Raw genomic sequence first — 15264 nt, 5'->3', positions numbered from 1 at the left:
ACAAAGCCGCCTCTCATGTGACGTCACGTGAAACGTTTAACTTCAAATCTGTTTATTCAGTCTTAACAACAATAAGCGTACATTTGTTCTGCGTTATTATGCATACACATTGCAGAAATAAGATAATGATAATATAAAATAAGTACAAAATCATAAATACATGTGCCTTACACAATCAAAATGATTGTTTTTTTGTTTTTTTTTCCCCTTTATTTGGGCAAATATATGAATCATAACAGTGCATTTCTTACATCAATCAAAATATAACTTTCCATTATTTTGATTGATAATTGATAATTGATTATTTTGCCCATAATGTAACATAAACAATGTAAAACCATGACAAAAATAACACATTTACCTATTGAAGGCATGCATTTATATATATTACAGCCATGTAAACTCAATTTGTAATAACTTTATGGAAAATTGTGCATTTTAGTCCTGAAATCAGCGTCTTTAGAGGCACGGATGTCTTCTTAATGTGATGAAAAGTGGATGCCCCTCATGCATGTTCAGTCCGCCGACTGCTTGACATTCTGACTCCCTTCCCTGTCTTTGTCCACAGCGTCGCCGCCTGTCTCAGACGGTACTTCACAACTGCACACGGAAACTCATACTGTACATGACTGCGGCAGAAGAGAAAAACATATACGGCAAAAAAAAGCAGGTACTTTACCTTTGAATGTGACTTGGCGTGTTGTCTGTGATGAGGTTATTGAGCTTGTAGTAATCCAAGAAGGTCCGGGCCACATTCATGCCCAGTCTCATGTCTGAGGATAATGGAGTTAAAGTTTTTTTTCCATGCAAATACTTCTCTAATGCCTCTGGAATGACAATATAGTACAAGAAACCTGCAAATATGGATGTACAGTACAGTAATCCTCTGCCACTTTGCCCTTTGAATTAATTATATAGTCATTAATAAACCGTGGAATTGTTAGTACAAAAATATGTCCATTCAAATACATTTTACATCTTTTTTTTGGCTTAAATTACAGATTTTTAAGCACAAAATAAACAAATAAAAATACAAATAAATACAAATAAAAGGCATGAATTTCAAAAACTACATTGCTCTTGTAATGTTACTTTAATGTTCTGTAAGACACACAAGCACCAGACTTCCTACATCTTTTACATCTTTTTTTGGCCTAAATTTCACATTTTTAAGAGAAAAGGTCATAATTATGAGATAAATAGTTGAAAATGTGGGATAAAAAGTCAAAGTTATGAGAGAAAAAGTCTGAATTATGAGATGAATAGTTGAAATTATGGGATAGCAAGTCATAATTATGAGATAAATAGTTGAAAATATGGGATAAAAGTCAAAGTTATGAGAGAAAAAGTCATAATTATGAGATAAATAGTTGAAATTATGTCATAAAAAGTCATAACTCTGAGGTAAATAGTTGAAAATTTGGGATAAAAAGTCAAAGTTATGAGAGAAAAAGTCAGAATTATGAGATGAATAGTTGAAATTATGGGATAGCAAGTCATAATTATGAGATAAATAGTTGAAATTATTGGATAGCAAGTCATAATTATGAGATAAATAGTTGAAATTATGTCATAAAAAGTCAAAGTTCTGAGAGAAAAAGTCATAATTATGAGATAAATAGTTGAAATTATGGGATAGCAAGTCATAATTATGAGATAAATAGTTGAAATTATTGGATAGCAAGTCATAATTATGAGATAAATAGTTGAAATTATGGGATAGAAAGTCATATTATGAGATAAATAGTTGAAATTATGTCATACAAAGTCAAAGTTCTGAGAGAAAAGGTCATAATTATGAGATAAATAGTTGAAATTATGTCATAAACAGTCATAACTCTGAGGTAAATAGTTGAACATTTGGGATAAAAAGTCAAAGTTATGAGAGAAAAAGTCAGAATTATGAGAGGAATAGTTGAAAATATGGGATAGCAAGTCATAATTATGAGATAAATAGTTGAAAATATGGGATAAAAGTCAAAGTTATGAGAGAAAAAGTCGTAATTATGCGATACATAGTTGAAATTATGTCATAAAAAGTCATAACTCTGAGATAAATAGTTGAAAATATGGGATAAAAAGTGAAAGTTATGAGAGAAAAGTCATAATTATGAGAGAAATAGTTGAAAATATGGCATAAAAAGTCAAAGTTATGAGAGAAAAGTCATAATTATGAGAGAAATACTTGAAAATATGGGATAAAAAGTCAAAGTTATGAGAGAAAAAGTCATAATTATTAGATAAATAGTTGAAAATATGGGATAAAAAGTCAAAGTTATGAGAGAAAAGTCATAATTATGAGAGAAATACTTGAAAATATGGGATAAAAAGTCAAAGTTATGAGAGAAAAAGTCATAATTATTAGATTAATAGTTGAAAATATGGGATAAAAAGTCAAAGTTATGGGAGAAAAAGTCCTAATTATGAGATAAATAGTTGAAATATGGGATAAAAGTCAAAGTTATGAGAGAAAAAGTCATAATTATGAGATAAATACTTGAAATTATGGGATAGAAAGTCATAGGAAACCTTATTTATACCTTATTTAAAAAAAATATGGTAAGACATGCTTATTTATACACACATTAATTACATTAAAACATTAATAGTTTGCATGTAATAACTGGTCTTTAAGACACATTTAGACACTTTTTTCATCACAGCGCCATCTACTGGATGTAGTGCAATACCCCTAATGCTAAATGTGCCTTCCATAATATCAATATAGTTCTTGTTTTGATATATAAGGATCTTAGCGGACCGTAGCTTTACAATTAAGGAAGATCTCGGACTATTTATTTGTAGAGCAGGGGTCTCAAACACGCGGCCCGTGGGCCAAATGTGGCCCGCAGGACACTAGTTTGAGGCCCGCGCCTTGATATGAAAGTTTAATGTTGTTTGATATGGATGCTGTATGGTATCATGTACCCAGAAAAAATGATTACGTTTGATTAATGTTCATGTTAAAGGTTAAATAACTGTTAATAGTTATCCTCCCTATCTGTGTGGAAGTGGTAAGTTTTTGGCTATTTAAGTTTAAAGGAAATAACTTGAAGGCTACCGTTTAGGTCGCTAGCTCTCTAGTTTGCGAGTTAGCATGTGTCTCAAGACCCTGCAGTTGCGCAATATGTTGTAAATAAAAAAAAGTATAAATGTGACTATAGTCGTGTTTTGTCATGTCTACAGGGCTCTAATAATGCTTTGTTCATTTTAATCTGAAAAAAATCATTTTTTATAATTTTTTATAATAAGTTTTATTATTTGCCGTTTTATTATTATTATTTTTATTTATTTATTACTGATTGATTGATTTTCTTTATTCTTGATTTGATTTATTATCTTATTTTGTGTAGAAAAATAAAAAGTAAGATATTTGAGAACAGTGGAATGTTTTATCAGAGCTTTTATTGTAGAAAATTGGAACCAAAACCAAGTTTTTTAATTTTTTTGGTTTTTAATAAATGCATTTTTTTTTTTTGGGGGGGGGGGGGGGGGACCTCTTAAAGCTCCGGCGTCACTAGTACATTGTGAGATACAATTAATAACCGGGGGAGCAGCCTAAATCCAATCCTCAAGGAGCAATGTACCGCATCCGGAATTAAAGCTAACTATATACCGCTGCTATGAATCAAACATAAGCAATTACTTACATACACTGAGACCTACTTTGAATTCACATATCATTATTATTATCCGGCCCGATTGTCCCTCAATATATTAGAAAAAAAAAACAAGCCCGAGTGTTGCCAAAGAGTGTTGTTGCTCATTCTGGGATCATTAGGCTTCTGGGCCAAGTAATGATGGCAATCAGGTTGAGATAATGAAGAAGTAGCGAAGCACGGAAACACGACCGCGTCTCCAATCAGCCGCAGTGAGGATGCGGAAAACGTACAACGATTTTTTTTTCAGACAGATATGCAACAGCGGCTGGTTTATCTTGGGAATGGCTGATATGTTTGCCACGTTTCGTTGTCCGTCAAGCTGTGACGTGATGGAGCGATGCGGTGACATCGTTTGTCAAGTTCGCTGTCGTTTACCTTCGCTGGTGACGTCTGTCACATCGTCCATCCATTGATGGAACCTCACTGACGTACACGTATAGATTGTTCTTCTCAAGATAGGTGGATGCTCATTTGGAATGGCCTCCATGTTCAAAGTCCACATCCTGACATGAGTTCAATAGTCATCATTTAAAATAGCATGTGTCTGAAAATAGACGCTTTTAAGATCGACTCTGATGACCAATGAGAGTGACTTTGTGTGTCCGAGTGACTTATGGTAGGCTCCTATTGTGCAGTGGGCTGGAAATACATGTAATAATCATGAGATAAATAGCTGAAAATATGGGATAAAAAATCATAACTCTGAGATAAATATATGAAAATATGGAATAAAAAGTCAAAGTTATGAGAGAAAAAGTCATAATTATGAGATAAATACTTGAAATTATGTCATAAAAAGTCATAACTCTGAAGGAAATAGTAGAAAATGTGGGATAAAAAGTCCAAGTTATGAGAAAAAAAAGTCATAATTATGAGATAAATAGTTGAAAATATGGGATAAAAAGTCAAAGTTATGAGAGAAAAAGTCATAATTATGAAATAAATAGTTGAAAATATGGGATAAAAAGCCATAATTATGAGATAAATAATTGAAATTATGTCATAAAAAGTCACAACTCTGATATAAATAGTTGAAAATATGGGATAAAAAGTCAAAGTTATGAGAGAAAAAGTCATAATTATGAGATAAATATTGAAATTATGTCATAAAAAGCCATAACTTTGAGGTAAATATTTGAAAATATGGGATAAAAACTCCAAGTTATGAGAGAAAAAGTCATAATCATGAAATAAATAGTTTAAATTATAGGATAGAAAGTCATAATTATGAGATAAATAGTTTAGATTATGGGATAAAATGTCAAAGTTATGAGAGAAAAATTCATAATTATGAGATAAACAGTTGAAATTATGTGATAGAAAGTCATAATTATGAGATAAATAATTGAAATTATGTCATAAAAAGTCATAACTCTGAGATAAATAGTTGAAAATATGGGATAAAAAGTGAAAGTTATGAGAGAAAAGGTCATAATTATGAAATAAATAGTTGGAATTGTGGGATAAAAAGTCAAAGTTATGAGAGAAGTCATAATTATGAGATAGATAGTTGAAATTGTGTCATAAAAAGTCATAATTATGAGATAAATAGTTGAAAATATGGCATAAAAATTCAAAGTTATGAGAGAAAAAGTCCTAATTATGACATAAATAATTGAAATTATGGGAAAGAAAGTCATAACTCTGAGATAAATAGTTAAAAATATGGGATGAAAAGTCAAAGTTATGAGAAAAAAGTCATAATTATGAGGTAAATAATTGAAATGATTGGATAGAAAGTTATAATTATGAGATAAATAGTTGAATTGTGTCATAAAAAGCCATAACTCTGAGATAAATAGTTGAAAATATGGAACAGAAAGTCAAAGTTATGAGAGAAAAAGTCATAATTATGAGATAAATACTTGAAATTATGGGATAGAAAGTCATAAATATGAGATAAATACTTGAAAGTATGGGATAAAAAGACAAAGTTATGAGAGAAAAAGTCATAATTATGAGATAAATAGTTGAAATTATGGGATAAAAAGTCATAATTATGAGAAAAAAGTAATACATTAGTAATACAAAGTCAACATTGACATAAAAATCTCACAATTATGACTTATTAATCTGGTAATTATGGTTCTCCGTCTCAATGCTGACTTTTTACTCAAAATTATGACATTTTATCTCATAATTATGACTTTTTTTAATCTCATATTTACCACTTCCTATCTGAATGTCAACTTTTTATGTCATATGTTTGACTTTGACTGCCCGGCTGTGCGTCATCCTCCAGGAAGCAGGAAGTGGCCTTGGAGGAGGTCTGCTGCATGGCTGAAAAACCGCATCTAAGCTAGGAACTTTGCCAACGATTCCTACCATATCCTTGATCTTCATTCTGACCTCGGAAAAGTTTCGGATGCTTCCCCCTGCCTCCCTACCACACACACACACACACACACTTTTTCCCATCAAAGCAGAACCGGGCGCCATTCCCAACTTTTTTAGCCAGGCAAGCTCTGCTGTGACAAAAATAGTTCCCGGACCCCACCGCGAGCAGATGGCCACTCAGCTTGGCTCGTCACGACTCACCGTCCATTACCGGAGGTTTCGTGATGGACGGTCAGTCAGATTCCGGAGGAAAACTTCCTCCATACTCATACATACCGTGTGTGTGAGTCGGTGGTGGGAGGGGCTTGGACTTGGGTCAGTATGCCCTGATTGCTGTCTGGCCGGGTGCCGGGTGGGTCAGGAAATGATGATGAGCTAGCAAATGATAAACTAGCAAAAACAGTTGGCAGACTACAGCTTATAGCTTATGTGACGTCGGAAATCCGCAGGGCAGATGCTTAAGCCCACACAAGTTCTGACCGTCCAAGAAAGATGGCGAGGGCGCGGAAACGAGAGAAGAACACATCACTACTAATAATAGCATGAGCAAAGATAAAGGTAAAACTGCACCAGGAGGTTGCCTACAGCCACAGTTTTAATGCTAATATCTTTACAGACCCTGTATGAACCACAGTAGGCATTCATTTGAGCTTTTTTTGTTAAATAATACAGCCAAAATATTAGAAACAGCAGTGCCGATCAAAATGGAACATTCCTCATTTACCCGTTCAATTCCAAAAATGTAGTTATACATTTTTACAATACACAATTCCGGATCCCAATTGTGCGGACACACACATAGTTCAGTTCCAAAATTTGGATGTAAAAGAACCCCTTTACTGTGTTGTTTTTGTTTTTAAATTTACCATTTTATTCTCAGAAATGTATGAATTTTTTTTCAAGTTTAATGTGAGATTTTGAGAATAACATCATAAATTAATGAGAAAAAAAATAGATTGTTTTCTCATAAATGTACAACTTTTTTCCCCTCACAAATTTACCATTTATTTCTTGGAACTTTATGAGAAATTTATGAGAAAAATGTGTACATTTTAATTTTAGATTTTGAGAATAAATTGGGCATTGACAACGTTTTTTTACTTATAAAATTACCATTTTATTTGCGGAAATTTATGAGAAAAAAATTGTAAATTTTAATGTGAGATTTTGAGAATAAAGTTGTGAATTGACAACTTTTTTAATCATAAATTTACCATTTTATTCTCGGAAATTTATGACAAAAATTTTGTACATTTTAATGTGAGATCTTGAGAATAAAGTTTTGAATTGACAACTTTTTTACTCATCATAAATTTACCATTTTATTCATGGAAATTTATGAGAAAAATTTTGTACATTTTAATGTGAGATTTTGAGAATAAAGTTGTGAATTGACAACTTTTTTAATCATAAATTTGCCATTTTATTCTCCAAAATTTATGAGAAAAAATTTTTACATTTTAATGTGAGATTTTGAGAATAAAGTTTTGAATTGACAACTTTTTAAATCATACATTTACCATTTTTTTCGGAAATTTATTAGAAAAAATTTGTACATTTTAATGTGAGATTTTGAGAAAAAAAATTTGAATTGACAACTATTTTACTCATCATAAATTTACCATTTTATTCATGGAAATTTATGAGAAAAATTTTGTACATTTTAATGTGAGATTTTGAGAATAAAGTTGTGAATTGACAACTTTTTTAATCATAAATTTGCCATTTTATTCTCCGAAATTTATGAGAAAAAATTTGTACATTTTAATGTGAGATTTTGAGAATAAAATTTTGAATTGACAACTTTTTAAATCATACATTTACCATTTTTTTCTCGGAAATTTATTAGAAAAATTTTGTACATTTTAATGTGAGATTTTGAGAAAAAAAATTTGAATTGACAACTTTTTTACTCATCATAAATTTACCATTTTATTTATGGAAATTTATGAGAAAAATTTTGTACATTTTAATGTGAGATTTTGAGAATAAAGTTGTGAATTGACAACTTTTTAAATCATAAATTTGCCATTTTATTCTCCAAAATTTATGAGAAAAAATTTGTACATTTTAATGTGAGATTTTGAGAATAAAGTTTTGAATTGACAACTTTTTAAATCATACATTTACCATTTTTTTCTCGGAAATTTATTAGAAAAATTTTGTACATTTTAATGTGAGATTTTGAGAAAAAATTTTTGAATTGACAACTTTTTTACTCATCATAAATTTACCATTTTATTCATGGAAATTTATGAGAAAAAATTTGTACATTTTAATGTGAGATTTTGAGAATAAAGTTGTGAATTGACAACTTTTTTAATCATAAATTTGCCATTTTATTCTCCGAAATTTATGAGAAAAAATGTGTACATTTTAATGTGAGATTTTGAGAATAAAGTTGTGAATTGACAACTTTTTTAATCATAAATTTGCCATTTTATTCTCCGAAATTTATGAGAAAAAATTTGTACATTTTAATGTGAGATTTTGAGAATCAAGTTTTGAATTGACAACTTTTTAAATCATAAATTTACCACTTTATTCTGGGAAATTTATGAGAAAAATGTTGTACATTTTAATGTGAGTTTTTGAAAATAACATCATAAATTAATGAGAAAAAAAGAAAAAAATGATTTTTTAAGGATAAAATAAAATAAAATAAAATAAAATAAAATAAAATAAAATAAAATAAAATAAAATAAAATAAAATAAAATAAAATAAAATAAAATAAAATAAAATAAAATAAAATAAAATAAAATAAAATAAAATAAAATAAAATAAAATAAAATAAAATAAAATAAAATAAAATAAAATAAAATAAAATAAAATAAAATAAAATAGCAAATTCCCGTAACTTATTGCTTTGTTTTGGGAACTTTCTTTATTAGGTCAAATATAACTATAATAACTCACAATTAAATTGAAATTAATTGAAATAATTTGTTAACTTGATTTGAAAATGAGTTGAGATTACTTGAATTACGTTGTTCATACAACCAAAATATTTTATATTTGACCTAAAAAATTAAATTCCCAAAACAAATCAATAAGTAATATGTGAACTTGATTTTTTTAAGTTGGAGAAACTCATTTGTGTGTTGAAATTACCTGAAATAATTTGCTAGATTTAATTCAAATTTTAAGGCAGTTGGGTTGCAAATTTGTTGTAAAATTTTTGTAAATTTTCTTTTTTTTTAAGTTGAGTCAACTTGGAATTTTTTACCAAATGTATCAGCTTCTTAAATAGATAGAATGCAATATCATGATTGCATTGAAAGATCAGTCAAAATCCTCAAATATGAAAAAAAATGTCTGATATTGAATGAGCTAATGTCATATTGGCTCTTATTTGGATGCGTGTGTACCTAATATTGTGACCAGCGAGGAGGCTGTATTCAGCAGGTCAATGTCACAGCTCAAGGGCATGTGGCAGCGTGCGTGCTGATGAGCACGACGGCGTCAAGCGTCGAGGAAGTCACGACTTGTTTACCGCAGCTATTTACTGTCAGCGTGGCATTTAGCGGCTTTCGCCATCACGCAACCCCCCCCCCCCAGCGCCGGGTCCTGGCAGACAGACAGACAAGGTGACGGTCAAGCGACAATACCCCCCCCCACCCCCCCTTTCCCATACCCGCCCCCTTGTGGCATCACGGATAAAGAAGAAAAAGAACAACGCCATCCCGGTCGTACGAGATTTAACAAGGTGACAAACGAGGGGACGTTGGCGCCGTCAATGAAGGTCAATGATGGCTGCTGTCACTGCAGCGACACACAGGACGCTAATTATCGATGACTAATTAAGAGGAGAAAGCTAAGCTGTTTTTTTGTCCTCAATAGGTACTCACCACTCTGAATAAAACAGCAGGAACAAACATAAACACTGAAACTTTAAAGATTTCTACTAAATAAAAACACTTTGACGTCTGTCCTATCTAGTCTTTATCCAGTCTTTCAGCATCAACTAGCTTGAATTGAATTGGAAAAACAATTGGACATTTCAAAAATAAAGACATACATCTACGAGAAAAAAAAGTCGAAATTTTGTAATATAAGTTGTTACTCAAAATGTACGACTTTATTTTTGTAAGCGAATGGCTTTTTGTGAATTTTTGAAATTGTGAAATTTCATGAATTTATGAGAATAAAGTCATAAATTTATGAGAAAAATTTTGTACATTTTAATGTGAGATTTTGAGAATAAAGTTGTGAATCGGCAACTTTTTTACTCATTAATTTACCATTTTATTTGTGGAAATTTATGAGAAAAATTTTGTATATTTTAATGTGAGGTTTTGAGAGAAACGTTTTGAATGGACAACTTTTTAATTCATAAATTTACCATTTTATTTGCGGAAATTCATGAGAAAAAATAATTTTGTACATTTTAATGTGAGATTTTGAGAATAAAGTTTTCAATTTACAACTTTTTTACTTATAAATTTACCATTTTATTTGTGGAAATTCATGAGAAAAATTTATTTTGTACATTTTAATGTGAGATTTTGAGAATAAAGTTGTGAATGGACAAGTTTTTTACTCATAAATTTACAGTTTTATTTGCGGAAATTTATGAGAAAAATTGTTGTACATTTTAATGTGAGATTTTGAGAGTAAAGTTTTGAATGGACAACTTTTTAATTCATAGATTTACCATTTTATTTGTGGAAATTCATGAGAAACATTTATTTTGTACATTTTTATGTGAGATTTTGAGAAGAAAGTTTTGAATTGACAACTTTTTAAATAATAAATTTACTATTTCATTCTCGTAAATTCACGAGAAAAATTTTGTACATTTTAATGTGAGATTTTGAAAATAAAGTTGTGAATTGACAACTTTTTTACTCATAAATTTACCATTTTATTTGCGGAAATTTATGAGAAAAATTACCTTTTTATCTGCGGAAATTTATGAGAAAAATGTTGTACATTTTAATGTGAGATTTTTAAAATAAAGTTGTGAATGGACAACTTTTTACTCATAATTTTACCATTTTATTTGCAGAAATTCATGAGAAAATTTTTTTACATTTTAATGTGAGATTTTGAGAATAAAGTTTTCAATTGACAACTTTTTTAAATCATAAATTTACCATTTTATTTGAGGAAATTCATGAGAAAAATTTATTTTGTACATTTTAATGTGAGATTTTGAGAATAAAGTTGTGAATTGGCAACTTTTTTACTCATAAATTTACCATTTTGTTCTCAGAAATTTCTGAGAAAAATTTTGCACATTTTAATGTGAGATTTTGAGAATAAAGGTAAGATAACATATGCCTTTATTTGTCCCTCAGTGGGGAAATTTGAGAACAGAATTAGTTAAGCAGTAAAAAAATTAAAATTAAAATTAAAATTAAAATTAAAATTAAAATTAAAATTAAAATTAAAATTAAAATTAAAATTAAAATTAAAATTAAAATTAAAATTAAAATTAAAATTAAAATTAAAATTAAAATTAAAAAGTTGTGAATTGACAACTATTTTACTCATAAATTTACCATTTTATTCTAGGAAATTTATGAGAAAAATGTTGTACATTTTAATGTGATATTTTGAAAATACGAATACTTTTTGTAAATAAAATTTGTAAATTGATGTGACATAACAACGCGCGGTGGCACCCCCCGTGGCGCCCTCTGTGGCGGCCCGTGAGGAGCCGCATCCAGCCCTGGCAGCCGACATCGGCCCCCCTCTCCTGCTGTGTCGTCTCCAGTGATCACACATCATGCTGACACTTCCACCTCACTGGCTCCTCTCCTTTCACTGTGACCCCTTTTGTCTCCCTAACTTCCACTACAACGTCCTTCCTCCTCGTCATCGTGGCCAAACAACACAATTCCATGCTTTTCTGCATCTTTTCCCACATCCCGACCTCGTAGAGGCAATAATACCTGTGCAATCAGCTGTGCGTGCGTGAGGAGCTCCTCCACTGGTGCGTGTCTGTGTGAGATGATGTGTGTGATGTGTGGAAGTGAAGCATATTTGCCTCCAAGCTATATCATTTGCATACCTGTCACAGCCCCTCCACTGGGTGTCAGGTGCAGTGATGCATAGTGACTTCCTGTGGCAGCGACGCAATTTCATGGCTTCCCACTGTTGTGTGGCGAACGTTTGAGTGTCAGCTGACAATGAGTGTGTGTGTGTGTGTGTGTGTGTGTGTGGACCTTCACGGGAAAGACAGGACAAGACCTTTAAGACCTTCCATGCAGAAGTCTGGAAATGGATTTGAAAGTTTTGCACAGATTTCACATGCTCCATAACGGAGGAGTTAAAGTTGGGTTTGGAACCCGCATCTTCCTAATCACAAACCATTCCACCGTCTTGCACTTCTCAGACGCATCAAAAAGCGACAAAAGCAGTTAGGAATTCGTTCCTGAAAATAAAAATAAAAATAAAAATAAAAATAAAAATAAAAATAAAAATAAAAATAAAAATAAAAATAAAAATAAAAATAAAAATAAAAATAAAAATAAAAATAAAAATAAAAATAAAAATAAAAATAAAAATAAAATATTTTGAGCAACGCTTTTAACCGACATACAAGTGTAAAAAGAAGTTGCGTCATCACTTATTTGAGCCTCTGGTGCAAAAAACAATTAACGGGAAACTATTATGCTTATTTTCGGCTTTCTAGATCTTCCAGATTTTTGCACCTCTTCCTGCATTATTTCCATGGACTTCCTACTTCCTGACCAACGGTCTGTTTAATTAACGTACTTCACCCCCCCCGGGCCGCCCACCTCCAGGTACGCCCATTCCGCTGTGATTGCTCACACTCCCAAGCGCTCCCGAGTACTTCCGGACAGCTGCCGAGCTCATTTTGTCTGACTACTTTGTAACACAAAACAAACACAGTGAAAAATAAAAATAAAAATAAAAATAAAAATAAAAATAAAAATAAAAATAAAAATAAAAATAAAAATAAAAATAAAAATAAAAATAAAAATAAAAATAAAAATAAAAATAAAAATAAAAATAAAAATAAAAATAAAAATAAAAATAAAAATAAAACACTGTGTGGACAAACGTAATAGCTGAAGTCAAGTGTAAAAAGAAGTTAACTGCTCTAAATTTAACAAAGTGAAGAAATTGTGATTGTTGTAACTACAACCTTTAAAAAATTTAAATTAAATAAAAAAATTAAAATTAAAATTAAAATTAAAATTAAAATTAAAATTAAAATTAAAATTAAAATTAAAATTAAAATTAAAATTAAAATTAAAATTAAAATTAAAATTAAAATTAAAATTAAAATTAAAATTAAACAAGTGGAAAAATGTAATCGCTGAAGTCACACAAGTGTAAAAAGAAGTTAATTGCTGTAAATTTAACAAAGTGAAGAAATTGTGATTTTTGGAGCTACAACCTTCAAAAAAAAAAAATAAATAAAAAATAAAAAATAAAAATAAAAATAAAAATAAAAATAAAAATAAAAATAAAAATAAAAATAAAAATAAAAATAAAAATAAAAATAAAAATAAAAATAAAAATAAAAATAAAAATAAAAATAAAAATAAAAATAAAAATAAAAATAAAAATAAAAATAAAAATAAAAAATAGAGGATGCAAAAAAGAAAGCTATTTCTCTTTTCAGGCCCCAAATTAAAAAAGTATATCTAATATCAACTCCAAATATTAAAGCTCTGATATATACTCAAATGTTTGAGTTCATGAGCAACTGATTGCCTCACTTTTTTTGAGTTCTGCTAACTTATTGGGTTTCACAGTGCACATGAGGGACGGGGGCAGTTTAATGTATCTTCACGTAAGAGGACACACACACACACACATGCACGTGCACGCAGGTGTGTTATGATTAGAGGACAAAGAGAAGGCAGACAGAATAGAGGTTGTCCCTGCTGTTTCAGAGAAGAGGATTCTCAGCTTGACTAGATGATATAATGAGCTGTTATGTTGTGGATGATGAGATGAGAGGAAAGGACAGGCTGGAGGAGAGAGGAGGACATGAGTGGAACACACACACACACACATGCACGCATGCACACACACACACACACACACACACACACATGCACGCATGCACACACACACACTTTGAAACTGTGACAAAAGTCTTTAACTGTGGAAAGTGTTAAGAGGCCACTTCTGGAGACGGACTGTGAAGGCTATTATTTATTAGCCACTTATTAGCTTGTCCATAGATTATTGTGCACGTGTGTGGCAGGTGAGAAAGGTGTGTGTGTGTGTGCGTGTGTGTAGGTGAGGGCTCCGGGTGCTAAAGGTCTCTGTTGATGATTTGCACGCTCCATCGAGCAGACCGCCAGGGCGTAAAAAGCGACATGGTTGGTTCCTTCAACCTGCCTGACCCCAATCTCCAGACCGCCCCGTACCACGCGGGACCCCGCCTTGCCGTGACCCTCCCCTTTTCATAAATGAACTCACACACTTGAGCGGGAAACAAAAAAAAGATCAGGCGAGTCCACCCACCCGGGGCTGACTTCTATGCTGCCCGTTTGACCTTCAGAAGAAATACAGAACACGCTTGCGGCGCCAAAGGCACCAGGATGAAATGGTGATGATAACCATAGAACCACAAATGAATGAATGAATTAATGAGTTACGGAATACAAACATATATCATATTATTAACATCTATGACCTCATTATATATATATATATATATATATATATATATATATATATATATATATATATATATATATATATATATATATATATATATATATATATATATATATATAATATGCCCTTGGAATCAACTAATAATAATAATTATTGATTATGATGCTGCTGAGAGAATTAATAGCTAATTATTAATAAAATATTAATAAATATTAAAACAATTAAATAAAAACTCAAAATCACAATACTAAATAAACTCCAAATAATAATAATAATTATTATTATAGTTATTATTTTATTATATGATAATTAAATTAATTAATTATCATATAAATAAATAAATATATATATTAAATAATAATAATAATACAATTAAAATAATAATTATAATTAAATAGTATTACTAATTGTTGTTGTTATTATTATTGTTGTTATGAATTATATTACAATAAATACATGAATAAATTTATTATATATTAAATAATAATAATACTACAATTAAAATAATAATAATAATTAAAATAAATAATATATTAGCTAATTGGAAATCTGTCCTCAGAATTAATTAGTAATGGTGCTAATTTTATGATTTTGGTAATTATTAATAGCTTATTATCACTACTAATATTTATTAATAATTATTTAATAATCTTT

The 15264-nt window shown here is 30.2% G+C and overlaps 1 protein-coding gene across 1 annotated transcript in view; it reads right to left on the bottom strand.

The window, feature by feature from the left end:
* Positions 1-297: 297 nt before the first annotated feature.
* The window catches only part of agbl4 (AGBL carboxypeptidase 4), a 388105-nt gene continuing 373138 nt past the window's right edge, over positions 298-15264 (bottom strand). Inside the window, exons 12-13 of the mRNA XM_058073430.2 lie at positions 680-773; positions 298-600 (exon numbers count right to left, since the gene is read on the bottom strand). Coding sequence (XP_057929413.2) covers positions 516-600; positions 680-773 — 179 coding nt within the window. The 3' untranslated portion in view covers positions 298-515. The remainder of the gene's footprint in view (positions 601-679; positions 774-15264) is intronic.

This window comes from Doryrhamphus excisus, linkage group LG4 (assembly GCF_037039965.1).
Source record: "Doryrhamphus excisus strain RoL-2023G ecotype Guam linkage group LG4, RoL_Dexc_Guam_v1.1, whole genome shotgun sequence".
Classification (NCBI taxonomy): domain Eukaryota; kingdom Metazoa; phylum Chordata; class Actinopteri; order Syngnathiformes; family Syngnathidae; genus Doryrhamphus; species Doryrhamphus excisus.
This window is presented reverse-complemented; position numbering and strand designations above follow the sequence as displayed.